At 51.4% G+C, this 24,659-nt stretch overlaps 3 protein-coding genes and 2 long non-coding RNA genes across 6 annotated transcripts; all 5 read left to right on the forward strand.

Annotated features, from left to right (window-relative positions):
* Positions 1-206: 206 nt before the first annotated feature.
* LOC120656036 (cation/H(+) antiporter 19-like) lies at positions 207-2,812 on the forward strand. The gene is made up of 2 exons (XM_039934022.1): positions 207-358; positions 439-2,812. The coding sequence occupies exons 1-2, from the start codon at positions 207-209 to the stop codon at positions 2,810-2,812; spliced, it is 2,526 nt and encodes an 841-aa protein (XP_039789956.1).
* Positions 2,813-3,892: 1,080 nt separating this feature from the next.
* LOC120656045 (transcription factor RHD6-like) lies at positions 3,893-5,115 on the forward strand. The gene is made up of 4 exons (XM_039934033.1): positions 3,893-4,132; positions 4,175-4,402; positions 4,497-4,619; positions 4,735-5,115. The coding sequence occupies exons 1-4, from the start codon at positions 3,893-3,895 to the stop codon at positions 4,987-4,989; spliced, it is 846 nt and encodes a 281-aa protein (XP_039789967.1). The 3' UTR covers positions 4,990-5,115.
* Positions 5,116-11,237: 6,122 nt separating this feature from the next.
* LOC120656053 (transcription factor RHD6-like) lies at positions 11,238-12,731 on the forward strand. Its single transcript, XM_039934047.1, has 5 exons — positions 11,238-11,264; positions 11,421-11,939; positions 12,045-12,128; positions 12,224-12,355; positions 12,470-12,731. Exons 1-5 carry the CDS (start codon positions 11,238-11,240, stop codon positions 12,587-12,589), a joined length of 882 nt encoding a protein of 293 aa, XP_039789981.1. The 3' UTR covers positions 12,590-12,731.
* Positions 12,732-17,755: 5,024 nt separating this feature from the next.
* Positions 17,756-20,554, forward strand: LOC120649869. Its single transcript, XR_005665397.1, has 5 exons — positions 17,756-18,470; positions 18,744-18,785; positions 18,862-19,341; positions 19,437-19,852; positions 20,172-20,554. It is a non-coding gene; the product is annotated as an uncharacterized LOC120649869 (long non-coding RNA).
* Positions 20,555-21,347: 793 nt separating this feature from the next.
* On the forward strand, positions 21,348-24,409 carry LOC120649872. Of its 2 annotated transcripts, XR_005665411.1 has the most exons (6): positions 21,348-21,414; positions 21,542-21,582; positions 21,775-21,945; positions 22,048-22,188; positions 23,586-23,655; positions 23,769-24,409. It is a non-coding gene; the product is annotated as an uncharacterized LOC120649872 (long non-coding RNA). The 2 variants fall into 2 exon arrangements; XR_005665406.1 differs by having other exon boundaries at positions 21,351-21,582.
* Positions 24,410-24,659: the final 250 nt, after the last annotated feature.

Raw genomic sequence — 24,659 nt, forward strand, 5'->3', positions numbered from 1 at the left:
ATGCATGTATATTTAGTTTGCATTGCAATAAGGGCATGCATGCATGCATGGAGCGCCATAACCCCCACGCGCCGCGATCATCGGTGTGTTGAGCAAATATAGGTAAAATGGCAGCATGCTAGCAGGGGGGCCGGGGCACGCGTGGATCCAAGGCCTGGCTGGCCGGAGCCCGCTGATCCATCCTCGGCACGTCGATCGGATATGCGATGGCGGACGGCGGCGGCGCCAAGTGCTCCGCCGCGGTCGGCGAGGGGGCCTACTTCATGGCCAGCATCATGGCCACCGTCCTCGTGCTCTCCGGCCTCTTCCAATCCGCGCTCCGCCGCCTCGGCCAGCCAAGCATCATCTCCCACATCCTGGTATATATATGTTATGCATGCATGCACACGTGTCGACCAGTGGTTGGCCATGCATATATATTTTAATGATTAAAAAACCCGCCGGCATCATGGTTGGCCCGACGGTGCTCGGCCGCGCCATGGACCTCCGGGAGCTAGGCATGCGGGACGCCGGCAGCGCGCTCAGCGGCACCATCCACTTCGTCCGCATGCTCTTCATGTTCTTCATCGGCCTCGAGCTGGACCTGCGCTACCTGCGCCTCAACCTGCGCCGCTCGCTGGCCATCGCCTGCTGTGGCTCCGCGCTCTGCTTCGTCCTCGCCGTGCTGGCCGGGCCGTTCTGCTACGGCCTCATGCACCCGGGCCAGGGCTCCTTCCACCCGGACAAGATCTTCGCCTCCACCGCGCTCTTCGCGCTCGTGCTCACCAGCACCGCCTCGCCCGTCCTCATCCGCATCGTCACCGAGCTCAAGCTCACGGGCTCCGAGACCGGCCAGCTCGCCATCGGCGCCGCCTTCGCCAACGACATGGCCAGCCTCACCGCCCTCAGCGCCATCATCGTCACCCACGCCGTCTACGGCGGCGACGAGGCGCCCAAGGAGGACGAGCCCTCCCCGGCGTTCAAGGCCGGCAGGCTGGCGGTGCTGGCGGCCGCGGTGTGGATGGCCGTGAGGCTCGTGGCGTGGGTGGCGCGCCTGCTCAACCGGCTCAAGCGCGGCCGCCAGTACATCAGCAAGTACGAGCTGTGCGGCGTGCTGTTCCTCATCATGGTCCTCTCCCTGGTCCAGCAGGCCCTGGGCTACAGCGCCTCCATGACCGCCTTCCTCATCGGCCTCGCTATGCCGCGCGAGGGACCCACGACGCGGACGCTCATGGACCGACTCGCCTACCCCGTCCACCAGGTCGTCATGCCGCTCTGCTTCGGGGCCATCGGCGCTCGCCTCGACTTCACCAAGATCGGCAACATCACCGCCGTCCAGCTCGTCGTGGCCGTCGCCGTCACCACGCTGCTGAGCGCGGCGGGGAAGGTGGCCGGCACCGTGCTGGCGGGGTGGGCGCTGGGCATGGCGACGCGGGAGGCCGTCGTGCTGGGCGCGCTGCTCAACGTCAAGGGCTACTCCGACATCCTCGCCATCAACTTCGGGAACAAGATCGACGTCTGGGGCGATCCCGTGCAGGTGGTGCTCCTCATGTCGTCCATCATCAACACGTTCATGGCCGGCCCGGCGTCCGCCGCCATCGTCCGCCAGCAGCGCGCCGCCTTCCGCTACCGCTCGCGCTGCCTCCAGGACACCCGGGTGGACGACGAGCTCCGGGTGCTCGTGTGCGTCCACGGCGCCGCGAGCGTGCACCCCATGCTCACGCTCGCCAACCTCTCCAAGGGCAGCGCGCTGCTCCCCGTGTACCTCCTGCACCTCGTCGAGCTCGTCACCTCGCGCAAGTACGCCATCACGCACCAGCTCTACCACGCCCGCGAAGGCGGCGACGACGAGGACGAGTGGGGCTACGCGCGCGAGATCGACCAGGTGGCCGCGGCCGTGGCGACCTTCACCTTCGACAACGCCGTCCACGTGCGCCAGATGACGGCCATCTCCAACCTGGCGTCCATGGACGCGGACGTGCGCAACAGCTTGGAGGACTCGCGCGCGTCCATGGTGGTCATGCCCTCCCACATGGAACAGCGCTATGACGGGCGCATGGTGTGCCGGGGTGAGGGGCGGCGGCAGCTCAACCGCCGGGTCCTGCAGAGGGCTCAGTGCACGGTGGGGGTCCTCGTGGAGCGCCCCTTCGGTCACCAGGAGGTCACGGGAGAGCAGTTCGAGGTGATGGCGCTGTTCTTCGGCGGGGAGGACGACAGGGAGGCCGTTGCCTTCGCGGCGCGGCTCGCGACGCAGCCGGCGGCGAGGGTGACCGTGTGCCGGTTCCTCCTCCAGAGCGGGAAGGGCCTGCTGGGCAACCAGGAGACGGCGGAGGAGGCGATGCAGGACGAGGAGTTCATGGCGGACATGTACGGGAGGTTCGTGGCGCCAGGGCAGGTGGCGTACATGGAGAGGCACGTGAGCAGCGGCGCGGAGACAGTGACCGCGCTGAGCTCCATGGCGGGGACGTGCTCGCTCTTCGTCGTGGGCAACGGCGGCAAGGCCGGCGGCGGCGACAGGGGCGTGATGACGAGCGACATGGGGGATCTGAACGGGGAGTGCCCGGAGCTAGGCCCCGTGGGCGAGCTGCTGGCCTCGGACGACATGGTAGGCTGCGGCTCCGTGCTGGTGCTGCAGCAGCACAAAGCGCGCCGCCCCAGGCACAAGCAGATGAGGACATGGAACATGGACAACCAGCAGCAGTATCAACCTCAAGCTCGTCACTACTACCAAGCAGAAGAAGAAGATGATGTATCTGATTCTGATGACGCTGTTGTTGACATCCTCGGATCCTCCTCCAGAACACCTACTAATCGTTCACTAAAACCAAGCTGAACTCGAATGATGCGTGTACAAATTACATAATGTATAGATTCGGTTAGTAGAGATCGACTTCTTGTAGCCTCAAGTTTTGTAAGAGCATGCGCTGCCCAACCCAACACGATGATCGGTTTAGTAGCAAATATAGGTAAGGTGGTGTGCTAGCAGGGGGTAGAGAGATGCAAAGTGTTTACCCAACGTTGTTGTGTTTTTGGCTCAGCTGCTAATTAATTACACGTAACCCTAAAAAAAGATTGGACGAAAATTAAAGAGTACTAGTGCTGGTAATAGCATGCACAAAAGACAAAAACAAACAATGCCTCGCTAGCTTACGTTTGTCTAGCCTACGTTCTAAATTATAATTTATTTGACTTTTGTAACACCAAATTTGACCAGTCGTCTTATTCAAAAAATTTGTATAAACATAATCAAATTTAACTTATTTTTTAAAAATCTTTATTAATAAAGTCAGAATTGATATTTTGCATAATTTTTTTAGTAAAAGAGTCAAAAGAATTATAATTTGGAAGAGCAAGTATAAACAACAAGAAATTGGTACATGAAAATCAGGAAAAACACAATAATATAAGATGCCCATTCACAAGTAGGCAGTAGCTTCCTCCTGCATTGTGGTAATTGTAAGAAGAAGAAAAAGAAAACGGTGGGGACGTGCTCGCTCTTCGTCAAAGCGGCGGCATAAAGCGACCACGTGAGACGGGAGAGGCGTCCGGAATCTTGAGACGTGGGCGCCCCCGGCGGCTCCGGCGCGGCTTCTGCTACCTTGCCTCCCCTCCTCCTCCCATCCACCCCGCACGGAGACACGGCTTCGGCAAGGATCAGCAGCTCAATCGCCTAGCCAACCTCGCGCATTTATTGCGCTACTAGCTAGCTGCACCTGTGCGGAATCCTCCTCGGCACCCATGTGCATGGCGTCACCATGCAACCGCGTCTATATAAGCGGCGTCCCATGGCGCGAATGGAAGCACACTCCAGACTTCACCACAGTGGTCGTCACCTGTCGTGCAGATCAGCCGCACCTTTCGTCTCCAACCAACTAGTATAGCAGAGGTCACCTGCCGTGACTGTGTCGTGATCATGGCGTTGATGCGGGAGCACGGTGGGTGCGGTGGCTTCGACGCCGGCGGCGCCGATGTCTTCGACGCTCTCGGGTACGGCCACGACGCGCTGCTGGGCTTTGACGCGGCGGCGGCGCTGTTGTTCTGGGGAGGCGGATCGAACGCCGGCGCTGGCTACGTGGCTGACGGCGGGAACGTCTGCTGGCCGCCGGCGGGCGCGCGGGCGTCATCGTCCGTCCTGGCGTTCGACCGTCCCACGGCGGCGGCGGCGGCGGCGGCCTTGTCGGGGGAGGGGGAGGAGGAGGCGGAGGAGGAGGAGCGCGACGCTTGGATCGATGCCGCGGACCGGACCTACGGCGACGCCGCGGCGCGCGCGCCGCCGGCGGTGTCCGTGGGCTTCGACGCGGCCACGGGGTGCTTCACCCTGACGGAGCGAGCGGCGTCGTCGGGCGGCGCGGGGCGGGCGACGTTCGGCCTGCTGTTCCCGAGCACGGCGGCGCCGGTGCGCGCCACGCAGAAGCGGACCTACGTGGTAAGCACCGCGCCATCACAATTCGTTTCGATCTCTCTGGACATGTAGCTCGCTGCTCGCACAGAATTCCTCACGGTTCGCCCCTGTGCAGGGTGTGGAGCCGCCGGCCGCCGTGAGCCCCAAGAAGCACTGCGGCGCGGGCAGGAAGGCCACCGGCAAGGCCAAGTCGGCGCCCACCATGCCGACCAAGGACCCGCAGAGCCTCGCGGCCAAGGTAACTTCGGTGGCCGAAACCGAAGCTTTCTTTCTCCAACGAAGCGCTTCATTTCATTGCCCGGCCTGCTGCTACGGTGATCTGAGCCGTCCTCGTTCTTGTTGACTTGTTGTAGAGCCGGAGGGAGCGGATCAGCGAGCGGCTCCGGACGCTGCAGGAGCTGGTGCTCAACGGCACCAAGGTCGACCTGGTCACCATGCTCGAGAAGGCCATCAGCTACGTCAAGTTCCTCCAGTTGCAAGTCAAGGTTCTCGCAACGGACGAGTTCTGGCCGGCGCAGGGAGGAAAGGCGCCGGAGATCTCCCAAGTGAGGGAGGCGCTCGACGCCATCTTGTCGTCGGCGTCGCAGAGGGGGCAACTGATGAATTAGCTAGAAGATAAAAGACCATAGCTCTGGATCAAACGCATATGATAGAATTTACTAGTAACATCGAACTACCTCGTTCGAAGATGAATAAGGAGGCAAATGCATAAGTAATAACAGTTTGATCTTGTTCTCTTTCCCAACTGGGTAATCAGCACTCTATATATGTGCAACTCTATCTAGGGCAAACACATAGCTCTTCAAATAGAGGGGAAATCCTTGTGATTTAACACATATGCACGCACATACCCATATACATACATGCATCCTTCAAGAGATGACTAGACTAGCATATATCGACAGACATCACATACTCACATGTGTCTCGCTACCGACAAGCACATTATCAACCGCTACATAGATTTTAGTGTTATTCGTTTCTTATAACAGCAAATGCACGATAATATGAGCAACATGATAAGTCGAGGACTTAACCCAGGTGAACGGATTTCCTTACCATCAGGAGCCTAACCAACTGAACCGCGGTTAATCATTCTTCAGTATTGGCTTTTTCATTATGTAGAGAAGAGAGCATTGCTTCAACGGGAAAGAGGCAAAAGGGACTCATGTCTCATCATTGATGCATTGCCACCACACAATAATACCATCAAAGAACCAAACCTACACAATCCATAACCTAAGACTAGTCTCAGTGGGAGTTTCATGGACACAGATACCTAGACTGGAAACTAGGTAACCGCCTCACATCCCATGAAACTCTATCATTCTCTCTCCTTGCCACGTCAGCAAAATTAATAATATTTAATATCATGAAACTCTCCATGAAACCTCCACTGAGACTGGAATGTATACCACATCAATATTATCGAATTTCATTTGCTTCTTCGTTATATAAAGATGTGCAGCCCTCCTGGATATTTAAGAGGAAAAAAAGAACTATCAAAATGCACGGCTATGTGCGATCAAGCAATCCTTATACATTGCACAACACAAACGGCGTAGCAGAATATGCCCATGAAGACTATGAGAGGGAAAGACTCAGCTCCAACCAAGCATATGACTCCCTAGTGGCCATTCTCTTTCAATGGATGCGAGAGATGTATTTAGTTATTCCTTGTTTCTAAATATGTTCAAAATATAAAATGTTTTAGTTTTGTATTAAGTCAAACTTTATAGGTTTGAGAAAATTTATAGAAAATATATTAAGCATATATAGTACGAACTATTTTGATGTTGCACAGATGAGAGTGCATTTTTCATAAAGTTCATTAAAGTTAAGCTAGACCTGGTAAACATTGGGACAAATCACTAAAAAGTAATAATAGACTATACATCAAAATTAGATGGACAGATGACACAAATTTAACGTTGAAAAAGTATTTAGGGAAAAACCACAAATGCATACAGGCTCTGTTTGGATCCGCTCCAACTTAAATTTAGTTGATATATTATTTATGCATTATTAATATATTATTTATATAAAGTAATTTTAATGATATGTGTCGCCATATATTTATGTATGATGGAAAAGATAAGAATATCGATTCACAAACAAATAGTTCGATTAAATATATATCAAACATGCATACATGGAGGTGTGATGCAAAATGAAAACTATTGCAATTAGATAATGATAAATATATATTTTAGAGAATGTGCTAGAATATTTAATATGAAAAGGCATGAGATAGATCATTATAATTATTAGTTATAAGTTTTATTTTTATATTAATTCTTATTAGCCCGGGTGGGAGCTTGGTTTGATAAGCTAGTTTAGAAGCAAATGTGTGAGGCAGTCGAGCCGGGAGAAATTCCTGACCCGACACGTACGTGCCGACAGCAGAGCTATGATCAATAAAGGCCAGTATTAACTTAAGAATTAAGATTGCACTGCATTGTCAGAGATAACTACTGAATCACATGCATTTAGAAGTGTCGCAACCAATAATTTCTTTTTTCTAATGCAATCTGCCTCCTATAGAGCCGGAAATGGCGCTCGTGGATGATGCGGAATAGCTAGCTAGGGCTCGCATTAATGTCTTCTAGTTGCTTGTACGTAGATCGCGCGGTTGGTATAATCTGAATACTCGTTACTTAACAATTAGCTACAAGGCAACAAATTGCAGTATCTTTTGCTTGAAGCTCGAAGTGCTCACAAAATGATGATCGCTCCCACTGCATCTGAATATCCTGTATATTCGCTGAATCATCAGAAGGAACCTGCATTTAAGGTGATCGGTGCACGGATCCAGAGTTCCAGACTGCATGCTGTTTACAACTGTATAAAGATCACTAGGCATTTTTTTCTCCGATGAAACAGTGATGATGTGGTTACTGATTCGTTGTGGTTACCGAAATTGTTGATTTTTCTTCTACTTTGCTTTTCTTAGCTCCATCATGTGAAGCCTCTGATGATCCATGAATGCATATATGGACGACGTCTAGAACTGTAGTGTGGACGAATTATTCATGCCCATATTCTAATGAATAAAAGCATCATTTCAGTCTCTTTTTTCACCACAATTACATATCGGTTTTTCTGCAGTACGTACATTACTCTGGTTCTGGTTGTGGACTTGTGGTAAAGTAGTCTATGATCGTCTACTGGTAATGAGGATGAAGCGATGCTAATCTCTACATCTAGATGGGTTCGAGGGTTAAGACTTCATTCAGGGCCAACGTAGCAGAAGCTCTTGCTATTAGCCCTCTTCATTGACCGGACGGACGGCAGTAAAGAGCGCACACGCGCTACCGATCCCGGGCGGTTTCGCTGTCGGGCGGAAGTCACCAGCAGCATCACCAATTATTGGCGGGCAACAGCCACTGCACTTTACGGCGGCCATTTCCGCAGCTGAAAGGGCACTGCGCGCATTGCATTGCTTGCTCAATTTCTCAAGGGCATCACAGGTCACCGCCTTCTAACTAACCCTGCAACAACAGGAGCGGCGTTCGTTCGGTCGGCCCCTATGCAGTACTGCGTAAACGTTTCAGTGCAAAGGTTTTCTTTTTTCTAGACCCTTTACCATGCAGAACTATGCAGTACTATCGTTCACTGTACAGAACTACGATGCCTTTTTTGTTGAGCCCGGAGACAGAATTTCCGAACCGGTGCACGTCGATTTCTTTTTCCTTTCGGGTGGTGCACATTATTTTCTAATCCGCCGACCTTTTGCAAAAAATTAAATTAAAATTAATCAAAAGGCGAAATAAAAGAATAGCTAACGGTGGCAACCCTTGCGGTCTGTTGCTGTGCCACTCATGCGGACTGCCTTTCGCCGCGTCACGGGTGATGGATGTGAGCTCATAATACCAGTACTAGTTGATGACTGCACATTAGGACATTAGCTTCATAAATCATGCAGTCAATTGCTCTACCACTGAGCTATGGACCCAACCTTGTACTTCTGGACTTTTCTAAAATCTTATACACGCTGCTAAAAACGAGCAGACGTTACCTCCGTGTACGAGCATTATTGCATTTATTTTGGGACGGAGGGAGTAACAAAGAAGATGCTGGTCGACAAATGTTGTGCTTCAAGGTTTACATATTGGGCAATAATGGTTTCTTTCTATATACTTTATTGGGCAATGAGTTGCGCTTCACATACAGACAAACCAACTCTAAATCCATAGCTCATGTGCAAATCGGGTAAGTCTATGAGCTGTCGCTCTAATAAAATACAAGTTCATGAGCAGCGTTGTACTTGTACGTGCGTCGCACGACGGGCTCGGAGCGCGTAGCACTGCACACGCCTTAAAAATATACCGGTACGTCGTCAGAGTAAAGTTTCTTCACAAGCCCAAAACGGTAATACTATGTAGGGAGAACAAGCAACAGTCTACTCTAGGAAGCTTACTGCTATGGTAGCGGTAAGAGCGGTAGCAAAACAGTTAGCCTCCGTTTTTACTTTATCAGATGGATCATCACTGCATTGTGGACCACCGGATCCAATCTGAGGGTCTAAAGTAGTATGGTTGTTTTTTTTTAAAAAAAAAGTGCCACTCGGTCACTGTAGACTTAAATCTGGGCAGTTCAGACCAGACTTTACTATGCTATCACACTGAATAACAGTGATGTTTTATCTATTGCAAATTACTGTTTATAGATGAGCAGGATCCATTACGATGTAGTAGATCGAGATGATAATAACAATGGTTTCTGAAGCTAGATTATCCACACCCCTGCAGGTCGCATTACCTCACGAACAATATACTCGCAGCTCGCGCGCGCCCGGGTGGCCTGGTCCTGCTACGCTCTCCTAGTCCTGGCCCCCAAATTTCAGCGATGCACGTGTACGTGCACGGCGAACGTACGCCCTGAGGAGACGCGCCGCGCGCTCCATGATGAATAACCTACCGATCGATCGAGCTGCACGGTTAGTTTTGTGTCGACTGGTCGGGACCTCTTCTTCTTCCCAGCTAGCTGTCACTGCTCCAGCATGCGCCATTGCAGTGGAATCCTAGAGGTGGATCGAGGAGGAAGAGGGCTGATCAGGCGCAGGCCGGGAAGAATGGAAGATCACGTCAACTGTCAAGCGAGGCGGCAGCAGCAGCAGCAGCATGCAGCTGGGGGTTTAGCTGGTCATCTGGAAGGATAAAGCAAGTTGCCTTCATTAATGAACTCCACATGCCTGGGCTGGCACGGGCGCAATTAATGTGCCTTAATCTCGCCGCATTAATTGCGTAATCCTGCAGCACAATGCCGAGTGGGGTTTGCCTCTCTGTTTTTGTTTGTTTGTTTGGCCTCTTCCTGATGGAACCACCAGTAATACACCAATACTACTAACACTAGATTTAGAGTGACGTCTAGCAGCCAGTAATAGTGTAATACACCAATACTACTAAAACTAAGCTTCGTCAGACGTCACTAGCATCAGTAACTTCTGCCCAAAGTAGACACGTTCCTCAAATACATCAGTAGCTTTTTTTTTTTGAAACGAACTAGGTAGAAGAGGTGCCGATTATATTAAATAAGAAGATGAAAGTAGGCAGAAGAGGTGCCGATTATATTAAATAAGAAGATGAAAGTCTAGATTGGACAATACAACAATTGAGAGATAAAACAACTCTGCATCAAGCAACTCGACAACCACATGATGCATCACTCAAGACAAACCACATGACGCATCACTCAAATACTCAAAGCAACAAACCACCAAATACATCAGTAGCTTCGGTCACAGTGAAATGGGAGGCAGATTAACCGCGTCATGTGCCAAGCCAAACCAGCGCATAATCGGATGGAGATCGTGTATATACGCGCTGAACTTGTCTGCCAATCGGTGCATGATCGAGGAGATTGAGCTCGCTCTCCACACGTCGACGTGCATCCACGCTGGCTACCATCTTGGCTCGCAGTTAAGGGAGGCGCCAAGCACTAAGTATCGCTCTCTGATCAAATCATCCCCTGATCAGATCAGAGGGAGGGGAAGAATTACCATCCACAGCATTAATTACACGCACGGGTGCTGCATTAATCACAGCGTGTGCATGAACTAAAAAAGGAGCGCGCGGGGGGGGGGGGGGGGGGGCATCGAGCTTCTAATCTTGCAGACAAGGTAAGAACAAGCAGCTCAAGAACAGCAGTGACTTGTCCCCCCGGGGTTTGATCTGCCTCTGCCAGCATCAGGGCCACCAATCGGCAGCATCCGAAGCACATTTTGCCCAGCACCGGAGCCAGGGTATTAACAGTATCCGAAGCGCATTGTCCTGCTACTTTAATCCCCACCGAGCTCTAACAGTATCCCTAATTTGATCGGCAGCTGAGCTCGGTCGCCCTAGCGACCTCGCGCAATTAATGAACCTAGCTGCATCTGTGGAAATCCTCATTGCCCCATCAACGTGTTCGGCAGGCTGGAGCTGGAGGCTGGAGCTAGAGTAGTGTGAAAGAAAAATACTATTACCTGGCTAAGGCTATCTCCACCCCATCCCCTCTAAATTTCAACTCTAAAAGAAATATTCTTGCCTAGTCATCGAGATTTTTCCCTCCATACCAACTTCTCCCGCACTCCATCAACTCTACATTTCTACTCCATACCCCACTACTCAATATTCTATACATTTGTATCAACCACCCCACCTCTCCGTCCAGGTGCGCGTGCGGCATGGCACCATTCGCAGGGCCCACGCCAGGGCAGTGGAGGTGTCTTTCTCTCACTCCAAGCGTGGAGGTGTCCATTCTCTCTCCCCACCATAGAGTTCATCGTAGAGGTGTGGGCTGCAGCGTTTTCCACTCCAAATAACAGCTCTAAACAGGTGGGGGAGTGGTGGAGGTGTGGGGTGCGGATAGTCTAATGGCTGGATGCTGGAGCTGGAGTAAGGTGAGAGAGGGTTACTGTAGGACTGGATGGCGTCGCCAGACGCGTATATAAAAGCCGCACCCCATGGCGCGAACGAAACACACTCACTCCTCCGGAACACACCAGAGCGTAGCAATAGCAAGCAAGTTAGCAACCCTTGGTCCGTGTGTAGTGTAGAGTAGCCACTTCCCAACTAAGAAACAGAGGGCAGTGATCGTGATCCTGGCGTTAGTGAGGGAGCACGCGGCGTACGGAGGCTTCGACAGCGCCGAGGCGGCGGCCTTCGACGCGCTCGGCTACGGCGGCCACGACGCGTTGCTGGGCCTCGACGCGGCGGCCTATGTGGCGGGCGCCGGGATGAACGCCTGGGCGAGCACCGGTTCGGCGTCCGTGCTGGCGTTCGACCGCGCCATGGGGGCGGCGCCGGCGGCTGTGGGGGAGGAGGAGGAGGAGTGCGACGCGTGGATCGACGCTATGGACCAGAGCGACGGCGCCGCCGCGGCGCCAGAGGCGCGCCACGCGCCGGCGGCTTCCGTGGGCTTCGACGCCGCCACGGGGTGCTTCACCTTGACGGAGCGAGCGTCGTCGTCGGGCGGCGCGGGGCGCCCCTTCGGCCTACTGTTCCCGAGCACGTCGCCGTCGAGCGCCTCGCTCGAACGCGCGGCGCCGGCGCGCGCCTCGCAGAAGCGGACCTACGTGGTGAGTGCGCGCAGTCGCAGCACAATTCGTCAATTCCGTACAGCTAGCTTGGCGGCCGTTTCGATCTCTGTCCGACATGTATCTCATCGCGCGTGCACGCAGGATGCGGTGCCGCAGGCCGTCAGTGCCAAGAGGCCGTGCGGCTCGGGCAGGAAGACCAAGGACCCGCAGAGTCTCGCGGCCAAGGTAACTAAAAATTGGAGTTTTCTCCGGCCACTTCAAGTACTCCACTCCAGTTCTCTTCGGTGCTTCGATGATCTGATCCGACGTTCTTGCTGCAGAATCGGAGGGAGCGGATCAGCGAGCGGCTCCGGACGCTGCAGGAGCTGGTGCCCAACGGCACCAAGGTCGACCTGGTCACCATGCTCGAGAAGGCCATCAGCTACGTCAAGTTCCTCCAGTTGCAAGTCAAGGTACTGGATCTACTTGCATGCTTAATGAGCAATTTAGAGGGCACATGGTGTTAATTATGTTCATGCCAGTGCCTCAGTGCTGTGGTTAACTGTGCGATTGACCAATAATTGCAGGTCCTTGGAACAGACGAGTTCTGGCCGGCGCAGGGAGGAAAAGCGCCGGAGATCTCCCAGGTGAGGGAGGCGCTCGACGCCATCTTGTCGTCGGCGTCGCAGAGGGGGCAGCTGAATTAGCTTGGCGAGAATGAAGGCATAGTTCTAGATCAAACGCAGAATGATACGATAGAAGTTATTAGTAATAACGAACCACCTCGATCGGAGATAAATAAGGAGGCAGATGCATAATTGAGTACTACTACAGCTTTGATCTTGTTCTCTTTAGTTTCCCAACAACTGATCATGTAGAAGAGAGGTTTAACATTCTGTTAATCCCTGCAATTCTCTTCATGTGTTCTGCTGCTGCCTCTTTTCTTCATGCTGGGCTACTTGGGTTATTCAGACCAAGGGCAGCTAATTCGAGCCCGATTGCTGACATCATCGGCCTTCTGGAGAGATTCGTCACGGTCATTTCGTCGCCATAAATTCTGGAGAGATCCAGTTAGCAAAGGATGAGATGTAACTGTGGCCACTCCAGGGATGCCCTGCTAAAGCGCAATGAACTTTTAGATGTTGATTCATTTTTTTCGTGATATTTGTTTTTAATTATTTATCCTATACATCTAAAAGTTCGCAATAAGTAATATTTTCTTCATTGCACATTACTATTTGTTCATTATATTTAATTTTTTTGTTCACAGAAAATAATTTATCGTGGGCTTTTGGGGTATCCACAGCCGGGTGGCGGAATGCACCCACCTATTCCCCGAGGGGGAGTGCTCGGGGAAGTGCTAAGCTATTAGGTTGATCTAGCTTGGGGGCAAGAACGCAAGAACACACGGATTTAGAGCGGTTCGGACCGCCGGAGCGTAATATCCTACGTCCACTGAGAGGTGTATTGCACTAGGTATGAATGAGACTATCCTCCGCCCCGTTGGGGTTTGAGTCCTTTCCTAACGGGCGTCTCTCTTTTATAGAGCAAGGGGACGCGTACACAGTCGTTAGACCCCGACAGGTGGGTCCAACGTGGATGTATAGTATACTGTACGAGAAGCTTCAACGGAGCTACAGCGGGTGAGGATCTCTTCTCGGATATGCTTCATCGCCCTGTAAACTCTCTGACCGAGGGGAGTTCTTATTGTCCCATCGGCAAGGCGCCAGTTGGGGTGATGTAGCTTGCGGCATAGGCTGTTGGGTCTACCGTGTAGGCGTCATAGCGGGCGAAGCTGAGCCGTCGTGTCCAACTGGCATAGTAGACTGACATACGCAGCGTGGACGATGCCAGCGACTGTACTATGCGCCTTGGTAACATGCGATCAACAATGCGACCTGGCAAAAGCCGCCTCGGGCTCTGCTGTGGCAAGGCGCACTTCCGTCTACCGCATTGAATGCGGTAGGTAGGCGAGTCTTCCAGTGGAAGCCAAGCGGTAGCGCGCGCGTGCCAGCACCTGTGGACACGTGGCGGCTCCGGACCCAGGCGGGGTGTTGGTTCTACCTACCGAGGGGTCCGGATAATATATGGGGGTCCGAGACCCGGCGGGGGTCCGGGGCCCCCAGCGGTTTCGGCGGAGGGCTACCTCCTTCCTGTACACGTGGCGTCATCGGATCTTCCCCGAGCGGGGAGCGGGTCCGGGGCCATTTGCCGGGAGAGTAGGGCTCCGGACCACAGGGGTCCGACTGCTCGGCCGTCAGGGCGTAGCTAAGGATAACTACGAGACCCTTGCCTAGACACAGCAAGAGGGGGTACCCCAGTCCTGGGGTACCGACAGTGGCCCCCGGGCCCACCTCGGGAGAGGTACGAATCTGCGGGTGGGGCTACCATTATGATGTGTTTCCACGCAGCTTGGCTGTGTCGGCGTGCTTTTGTCGTGAGCGGGTGCTCCAGACCCCTTGGAGGCCGGATTACCTGTTGCCAGGTTCATGTACTAGAGTGCTCCCCGTAAGGTGGCGAAGGTGTAGGCTTGGGGTACGGAACCAAGCCAAGCGGCTACACGGACCTCGGACCGCTCAGGGAACAAGAATCACTTCCCCGGACCTGGCTCCTGGTGACCGTGGCTAGCGGTCTCCGCCAGAGCGAGCCACCGGAGTGGACTTGAGTCGACCGTGGCGAGCGGTCTCCGCCGGAGCGGGCCACCGGAGTGGACTCGAGTCGACCGTGACGAGCGGTCTCCGCCGGAGCGGGCCACCGGAGTGGACTTGAGTCGACCATGGCGAGCGGTCTCCGTCGGAGCGGGCCACCGGAGTGGACTTGGATTGTTGCTGACGATCCCTTGAATTACGTCACCGGGCCTTGCAGCAAGGTGTAGAGAACCAGGCCTTATACTAGAAAGGAGCCCGGGACATCTAGGGACAGCAGACTCGGATACTAGGGTACTCGTAACAGGGTAGTGAAGTACGTAGGCTTAGGGTACATTACCAGGCTAAGCTACGCAGAACTTCTCTACCCCAGGATACGGGCACCACTTCTCCTGAGCAGGTCCCTAGGGGTCCGAACTGCCTTCCAGCTAGAAGGGGTGTCCCAACCTGACCACAAGCCAGTCACTCAATTTGAATCATTAGCAACAAAAGAAAAGACTCCGTACGGCAGGAAGAAACATGCAAGCTGACTGGACATATGCTATTAGGGTAATGTGAAGATAGGACTGAGAAAACAAATCTCCTTCATTACTTGATTCGTGGTGTACATCAGAGGTCGGGATTACGAGGGCGGACCTCTACCGCTCTGGACCACTTGCTGGTGTCGCCTGTTGTGCGATGAAGCCAGAGGTCGGGTTTACAAGGGCGGACCTTTACCGCTCTGGACCACACGTAGGCACCAAATCATTACAAAGGACAAACACAGTCAATCCTATCTAGTGATAACCTAACCTACAGCCGCTGCCGCGTAAGGCGTGCATACTTCCGGCCGCAGTGGAGCTGCCATCTTTGGGGCTCTTCTGAGTTGTTGGGGGCGAAGACACCCTGGACGTGCTTGTCCAGCATCATCCAGCAGCACCTCGGGAGCTCGGGGGGCCCCTCCCTGCCTAAGAACTGTCATATGACTAGGTAGCATGGAGACGAATTCTTTGGCTTTGAATGGGAGTGGCCCAGCTGACGTCGTCTGCCGTCGGAAGCCAACCCGGTGACCGCTCATCAGGAGCTGGGTGCTCGTTTGGATGAGCACGGAGCGTGGAGAAGGACGGTCGTTCGCCGGCTCGACCTTGGTGCTGGCGCTGGGGCCCCCGCGCCTGGTGGCGTGGTCCTGTCTGCAGCAGCACCGAGAGAGACTCGGTCCCGGAGACGACAGTCAGCTTCCCCCGGGGCACAGCGGTCGGCTCCAGGCTTCATATTGAGAGAAAGCCTTGAGCCGACGCCATGCCGCCGTAGGGGAAACCTGGTGATTGCTTGAGAGGAAACCTTGAGCCGACGCGGAGGTGTTGTGGGGTGGCGCACAACGGGCGTCTCCGCTGCGCGCCACTACGCCGGCTCTGAGGTGTCGCAGTGGCGACGCACAGCAGGCGCCGCTGCCGCGCGCCGCTGAACGAGGGCGTTGCTGCCTCGGCGCTGTGACATGCGGCGTAGGTGCCGCCATGCCTCTCTTCATCTTCTCATCGCCGTTGCAGAGGATGAGCTCAGCCTCCAAAGCCTGGAGATCCAGCCAACACTTGCACCTCCCCACGGACGGCGCCAAATGTCGTGGGCTTTTGGGGGTACCCACAGCCGGGTGGCGGAACGCGCCCGCCTATTCCCCGAGGGGGAGTACTCGGGGAAGTGCTAAGCTATTAGGCTGATCTAGCTTGGGGGCAAGAACGCAAAAACACACGGATTTAGAGTGGTTCGGGCCGCCGGAGCGTAATACCCTACGTCCACTGAGTGGTGTATTGCACTAGGTATGAATGAGACTATCCTCCACCCCGTTGGGGCTTGAGTCCTTTCCTAATGGGCGTCTCCCTTTTATAGAGCAAGGGGACGCGTACACAGTCGTTAGACCCCGACAGGTGGGTCCAACGTGGATGTATAGTATACTGTACGAGAAGCTTCAACGGAGCTACAACGGGTGAGGATCTCTTCTCGGATATGCTTCATCGCCCTGTAGACTCTCTGACCGAGGGGAGTCCTTATTGTCCCATCGGCAAGGCGCCCGTTGGGGTGATGTAGCTTGCGGCGTAGGCTGTTGGGTCTACCGTGTAGGCGTCATAGCGGGCGAAGCCGAGCCGTCGTGTCCAACTGGCATAGTAGACTGACATACGCGGCGTGGACGGTGCCAGCGACTGTACTACGCGCCTTGGTAACACGCGATCAACAGTGTGACCTGGCAAAAGCCGCCTCGGGCTCTGCTGTGGCAAGGCGCACTTCCGTCTACCGCATTGAATGCGGTAGGTAGGCGAGTCTTCCAGTGGAAGCCAAGCGGTAGCGCGCGCGTGCCAGCACCTGTGGACACGTGGCGGCTCCGGACCCAGGCGGGGTGTTGGTTCTACCTGCCGAGGGGTCCGGATAATATATGGGGTCCGGGATCCGGCGGGGGTCCGGGGCCCCCAGCGGTTTCGGCGGAGGGCTACCTCCTTCCTGTACACGTGGCGTCATCGGACCTTCCCCGAGCGGGGAGCGGGTCCGGGGCCATTTGCCGAGAGAGTAGGGCTCCGGACCACAGGGGTCCGACTGCTCGGCCGTCAGGGCGTAGCTAAGGATAACTACGAGACCCTTGCCTAGACACAGCAGGAGGGGGTACCCCAGTCCTGGGTACCGACATAATTGTTGTTTTATATTAATTATTTTATATTAGAGAAATGTTTTTTAGAAAATATCGTGATCTTTTTATATACATGTGCAGAATCTCTCTTCTATTTTGTTGACAACATGCATGCACCAATTTTTGTTTGTGATGTCCAAATTTTGTTCGCAGTGTACAATTATTTGTTCGTTGAGTTTAATATTTTGTTCGTAAAGAGATATAGATTTGTTCTCAATAGTACATACATTCGAGCTTTATCAAAAGAAATATTAAAAAAATAAAATTCTCCAAATATAGTCACGTGTGGTCTTATTTTGAAGATTTTGACGTAAAAAACATAATGGTGCAATCAAAATTTAATTTGAATATTCACTCTGGGATTTATATTTTTTTACTTCAAATTTGTTTGCACGTAGCTGATGTCACGATTTTGTCTTTTATACATGCACGTAGCTTTTTCTCTATGCATGTAATAATTTATTGGGCTGAAAATAGCCCACCACATATAGAGCTCCTTCTTCAGACGACGGAGTGACGTATAACTGCGCTCCCCGACGCCCCCTCATCCCTCGCGACACCGCCTCCCCGCGCGCACCCACCCGCGTCAATCGCGGCCCCCCTTCTCCTTCCCCGCCGCACGCCTTGCGACGCCGCCTCCCCTGACGCCCCCTCCTCCCTCGCGACGCCCCCTCCCCGCGGCGCCCTCCGCCCCAACTCATGGCCCTTGCGGTGCCGGCTCGGGGCCCTCGACCCCGACGCTCGGCGCCGATGCACGGCCCTCGGGAGGCCGCCCCGCCGCGACGCCCGGCCCTTGGCCTTCCCCGCTCCGCCGTGACGCGTGACACCTGGGGCGCCGGCTCGGGGCCACGCGCCGGTCCGCCCCAAGGCCGACCCGCCCGAGGAGGAGCTCAGGAGAGGGCAGGCGCTGCTGCCAGGCTCGGCGCCGAGCAGCCGGCCAGGCTCCCGCACGCACCACCGGAGCTCGCCCGCGCAGCGCTCCCCTGCATGTCTGGCGGAGTGTGCCCATGTGCGGCGGCATACCTCGCACGCGCCACGGCGGCGCTCCCCTCCACCTCAATACTCCGCGCCTCCTCTTATTGCTCTCCGTTCTCTATGTCGGCACCCCTACCTCCTTCTGCCTCCATCCACTGACGATTGTGTTGACAGGTCTCCTACAGTCCTACTCCGCCGGCCGCCAGCCGGATCGAGGCTGCATTGCCCGGAATCGACACGCCGCCGCTCAATTCGAGCTCTCCTCCGTGGAGTCGGAGGACCCGTGGAACGGTGGAAGCTCTAACCTGACTTCAGGTCCTTATTTACTTTAGTTTGTTTTTACACCTTTGTTGAACTAGGTCAGAACTGAAGAACTTGGGCTGAACCTTGAGAACTTTGAGCCTCAGATGTTTGGCACTTGCAAGAAGATTAAAGATCAAACTGAACTGTTATACCTTATAATATAATCACCTTGTATGTGACTGAACAATAATTGTGACCTTTTAATAGCTTCAGCAGATTATTTTGCACATTCTATTCCTGCTTCGGGGGGCACTTTTTTTATTAAATGTAGTGATTGGAATGCAGGGAGCTGGAGATAAGAAGGCAATTGAAGAGAGAGCTGAGCAGGTTCTTTGTCAATTTAGCTTCCATAGACAGTCTGGAATCTTATGTGCTTATTGCAATAAAATATTGTTTTCAACAGTTGAGATCAGCGATTGAGCAAAGCACTTCTGACTTTGATAAGGAAAAGCTACAAGAGCGGTTGGCAAAGTTTTCTTGTGGTGTTGCTGTTCTAAAGGTGAAAAATTATCATCCATGTCAAATGATGTAACTCCAAAATTTTGATGGTAATATTAAACTGATCAAATCTAGATTACTGGAATAGTATTCAACTCACAGATTAGGTAGTGTGTCAATTAGCATACATGTATGTTGTATTTAGGTACTTGGCTGGTATAGTACTCATAAGAAAATTAGCATGACATTTTTTTTATCGATGAATGCCCTGAGTTAGTGAGAACATTATTGCCTAATCACCTGGCTGTGTCCCCTTCGTATATAAGCATTAAGGAAAAAGGTTAGTCATGTTAGGCAAGTGAAACAGAAGTTGGTGAGAAGGATGATAGGGTGAACGATGCACTAAATGCAACCAAAGCTGCAGTTGAGGAGGGCATTGTGCCAGGTACGGTGCTGTAGGTTCACAGTTGAGTTCTCTGGTGTAAGCATGTATCAGTAGTATGACAGAAAATTTTATTTGTTTATGATACACATACATAGGTGGTGGTGTTGCCTTCTGCACGCATCAAAAGACCTGAATAAATTGCAAACTGCAAACTTTGACCAAAAGATTGGTGTTCAAGTCATCCAAAATGCTTTGAAGGTTTTAGATGATCCTCTCTTGTGAATGGAGGATTTTGCAAGCCCCAGTGCAGACTATTGCTTCAAATGCAGGCGTAGAAGGAGCTGTTATTGCTGGCAAGCTTTTGGAACAGGAAAACACTGATCTTGGCTATGACGCAGCTAAAGCTAGGGTGCATAGTTGACCTTGACCCTTAAGGGCTCAGGTTAAATTATGTTTCAAACTTCTGGTTATGCAAACTGTCTTCCAACATAGGTGAATATGTGGACATGGTGAGGGCTGGTATCATTGACCAGCTTAAAGTGATCAGGACAGCCCTGATGGATGCTGCAAGGTCCTCTCTCTATTTTCATACTTGATTTTTCTTTTGTCCAATACATGTGGGCTTGGGGTTTAACCATTTATGCGTAGTACATATGAAAGGTAGGGAGCTCCAGGTTCAAAAAATGGTAGGCTGAACCGGATTAATATCCTCTTAATGCTCTCGTGGCTTTGACTGAATTGTCATTAGTTCGCTCCAATTTTTAGATTGTTCCATGCACATTCAAGCAGTTCCTGAATCGTGGTAGCCAAAACTGTCTGTTGTGATATATTTCTCCTGCTTTAAGTCCGCATGACCATGACACATTTTTGTTTTCTGTTTTCTGTTGCAGTGTGTCATCTCTGATGACTACCACATTCTATCATCGTTGAGACCCCGAAGGAAGAGAGTGCTGCACCAGCAATGGAATACTGACATGCCAAAGAAATGTGATTAAGTGAAATATTAGTAGTAGATTCATCACTCTGTCTGATGAGGACGTCTAGATTTTGATCCTCCTGCAAAAGAGGATATATAAACTTTAGGTAGTGTTGGAAATTGGGATGAACAGAACCCTCTTCTACACGTCACTGAGTTAAATTTTTGGATCGAATGGCGGTTGGTCTTAACTGGACGGTTTTGTAACTTCTCCATAGAAGTTAACTTGGTTTTTTGTAACATATTTTATATCCACAAAAGCTAATAGCAGATATGACTACCAATACATTTTTTTTTTGTAACATATTTGTTTTATTTTTTTAACACGTGCGTGTCGCACGAGCCAGTCTTCCCTGACACAGGCCTACAGATCGATACATTTTTGTGGGTGGTGAGTTTTGTTTGGCACAGTTGTAGGGGTGCCTTTTGCCCCCCTTTCACAGTTCATCCCATTTGTTTATTATAAATTCTGATTTATGGACCTACCTAAATTCGAAGTTTCAGTTAGATTAGTTTTACTTTTGATCCCGGCAATTTGGCACATCTACTTCTAAAAGATTAACTTGGTACTTGGCATGATAGGAAGTTTTTTCCCTAAATGTTTTTTTTTCATGTTTGTTACTTTTGAGCCGTTTTCTTTTGGTTCTTATACTTTGTGTTTGCATGCTCATGAGTAGGGTGGTAATGAGGCCTAGAAATATTAAGAACCTGGCTCATGGCTGTCTGATTTTGCAAATATCATATATCCATATCATGCCGAACAGGCTTGATAGGAGCACTCCATCTTCTGATCGACAAAATCTTGTGGACATGTTTAATGACCCTGAAAATGCAAGAGTAAATGCGGGTTGATATCAACTCGTGCTGGATCACTGAGCATTAAACAACATGCTGCAAATCATGTAGTTCTTCTGGATGCATCCTTGAATCCAGCACACGATCTACAAGCCATTTATCGAGTTTAGAGGCAAGAACTTGTCACCTGAGTTGCTCATTAGTTGCACTTGCGATTATTTATTTGTTCAGTAGATTCAGTAGATGCGATTATTTATTTATTCAGTGGGCATATTCTTTCCATGTATGGACAGACCTAAGTTGTATATGCTTACTGCCTAATGGCACATCGACCAATGGAAGAAAAAATATATAAGCAGCAGGTAATTTTGTATTTTTCTTCTTCTGGACTGCAGTTCTCAGTTTGAATTATCGAAGTTATTCTCTTGCACTGGTAGATAAAGGTCCATCTTTGTTTGAAAAAAATACTCATCTTTTTGGAATTTACAGGTGGATTGCAGGTTAACATGAACATGAAGCCCGTCTCCAAGGTATCAAGCCCGAACAACTTACTGATTTGGGAGTACCTTACATCCTGTGTTGCAATTTTGATATGATAGCACATTCCTGTTTAACCAGTGATACATGTATTATTCAGGAACAAAAGTTTTCTTTTACTGTGTGTTAGGTGGTGGTACACATTATGATCAATTAGTGACAGTATCTTGCTTTTTGTTTCGCAGGTAACCGAAGGAGGTTATCTTGACGTTGGGGGTATAGACATGTGGTGGTGGATTGTGTCATTGTGTGGTTCGACCGCGATCTTACTATAGCTGGTAGGGTGATTATATGGAAGAAGAGGGATGGCGGGGTCTCTTATGCACATAATGAGCAACGGCGCTATACGGGCATAGGTTATCCTGAGGATCCCTACTTTGGCTATTCACCTTGACAGGTTAGTAAAAAAAATTCTGTTGCTCAGTATCTCATCCGTGTTACTATTTGTAATCATGCAGATCCTACAGGATGAAGGTGTGGTCTATTGCAGTAACACTAAGAAATTTATATCCACCTATTTACATTATGTACAGGACTGTCTCCTCAGAAGGTCTCAAAATCAGAGTCATCTTATTCCAGTGCTAACTGCATCTATCAAGGTAATTTGAATGCACTGACTAGAATCAGATATTTTCTCATTATGATCTACACATATGTTGCCAACATCAGTGTTGTGCTGTTGGGTTAGTGCAGAGGAAGGCACTATATCATATGATTCGATAGTGAATATGTCGTTTGTTGGCTGAAATACAATTTTTTGTATAAGATCTGCAATTAATCCTGAGTATTTGTCTTTACGACAAATCAATTTAGGGTAAATCTTTTGGTGCTTGTCGTGGTGTTGCAAACCACAGTCGGATGGTGGAAGGCACCCGCCTAAGCCCAGAGGGTGTGTACTCAGGGGTTAGCTAGTCCTAGTTCGATCTCGCTCAAGAACACGATGAACACAGCGGGATTAGAGTGGTTCGGGCCGCCGGAGCGTAATACCCTACGTCCACTGTGTGTTGTATTGCCTTGCCTCGAGCGGGATTAGAGTGGTTTGGGCCGCCGGAGCGTAATACCCTACGTCCACTGTGTGTTGTATTGCCTTGCCTCGAGAGAGTTCGCGAGAGCTTGTGTGTGTGGAGAGCTTGTTGTGTACAGCGAGCGCCTCCCTTTTATATCTCAAGGGGGCGCGTACATGGCCGTTGGGACCCCGACAGGTGGGCCCAACGATGAAGTACAAGATAACGTACTGTTCATAATTATGACGTTGCAGGCGAAGGAGATCCCTCTCCGGGATTCCATGCCTGCTCCCGGAATCCTCCGTCCGGCGTGTCCAGGCGCTGTCTTGTCGGAGTGGCGCCAGACATAGCTAGCGGCGTTGCCTGCCACGTAGCTGAACGGGCCGCGTAGCTTGCGGCGTAGGAGGCATGATAGAAAAGTGCCGTGCCGTCGTATCCAATTAATGCGGCAGACGGGCTCTGCGCGGGTGCGCCACAGGCGGCTACACTGTGTACCTTGGTAATACGCGGTGCACAGTGAGGCCTGACAAAGGCTGTCCCGCGTGCCGTGGCGACAGAGCACGCCTCAACCATCTGCATTAAATGTGGTGGGCGCGCGAGTCTTCCAGCGGAAGACTTGCGCACAAGTCCGCGCTCGTGCCTCCGGGTCACGTGGCAGCTCCGGACCCCCACACGGTAAGGGAGGTCCGGATGGACGCAGGAGGTCCCGGACCCCTATGGGGTCCGCGGCCTCGGCTGTCAGCTCGGAGTTTTCCTTCCTTAGGGACATGTGGCGTCTCCGGACCCATCCCCAGGCGGAGGACGGGTCTGGGGCCATTGGCTTGGTGAGGAAAAAGCCTGACCCGTGGGGCCTGGCTACTCCGTCCTTTGCGCGCAGTTACGGATAACTACGCGGGTCCTGCCTTGCCACAGTAAGAGTGGGTATCCCTGTTACAGGGTACCGACAGTGCTGAACATAAGTACTGAATCATTAATTATTTTCCTTTTTGCAGAATGAAATGCAGAAAATAGTGGGAGAAAATGGCCCAAAGGAGTCATCGGAGAATAAGAGCACTATTGCAGGTATCTTCCTTTTTGCCGTTACAGACTTACAGTTCAACTAACTCATATAAGAAATACATATTAACAGCCTTGGGATATGAGGAAAGTTCCACTGATGTCATTTTTTGATGCAGTTGATTACTAAAGAGGCTAGGGTCTGATCGAGTCCGTAGCATGTCCCCTGGCGCACGAAGTTCGTGCTTGTGTTCACGTCCAGTGTCGAGAAGGATGGTGCATGTGTGTGCTCGTGCCTGCAGGTCGAGTCAGGGTCAGGACACCGGTGTGGCCACGTTCCAAGTTGTGTTCAGCATGTTTAGCGTGTGCACGTGCTGGCATGTTAGTTACGAAGGTGCAGGGATGGCTTAGAGGTTGCAGTTGGCGGCAGTAGCAGAGGAGCACGACGAGCCACGGGATCAGCATGAAAGACCGGTTCTCGCGGAGTATATGGCTCATGAATGGGAGGAGGCCAGGTCCCATGGAGTGTACGTTTGTGTATGTGTGAAAATCGCTAGTGACAACCTCGCGGAGAGGCTACATATGGCGATGTAATCCTTGTGTAAGGTTATCCAGTCCTTTCGAAGTTGAATAGAAGTCAACATACAGGCCGCCGAGCGGTCAGGCGTTCATTGCCAAAACTTGTGTGTCTCCTGTTTATTGTCCTCCTCCATGCGTCTTTGCGTGAGCGTGAGTGATTATATGAAGCATATGTGAAAATGATCTCATAAAAAATGTATTATAAAATGCTGCACTTCATAAATGAATATCAGTTAAAGTATTTATATTGAATAATATTTTATTTTTGAAGGTATTTGAGTCTTGAGTTTACATAAATTCAACATCAATAATATGTATGCTTGACTTGTTTTAGTTATTGGATTGGATAATTTTAATGCGTGTGATACTAATTGTAGTTGCTTATTTGATTTTTGAAAATACACTTCCTTCTCATGCATACATGTTATTGAATATTTTTATTTTGTCTGTTTTTTGAAAAATATGTGTGTGACGCACATGCATCTTATTAG

Source organism: Panicum virgatum, chromosome 1K, assembly GCF_016808335.1.
Source record: "Panicum virgatum strain AP13 chromosome 1K, P.virgatum_v5, whole genome shotgun sequence".
Classification (NCBI taxonomy): Eukaryota; Viridiplantae; Streptophyta; class Magnoliopsida; order Poales; family Poaceae; genus Panicum; species Panicum virgatum.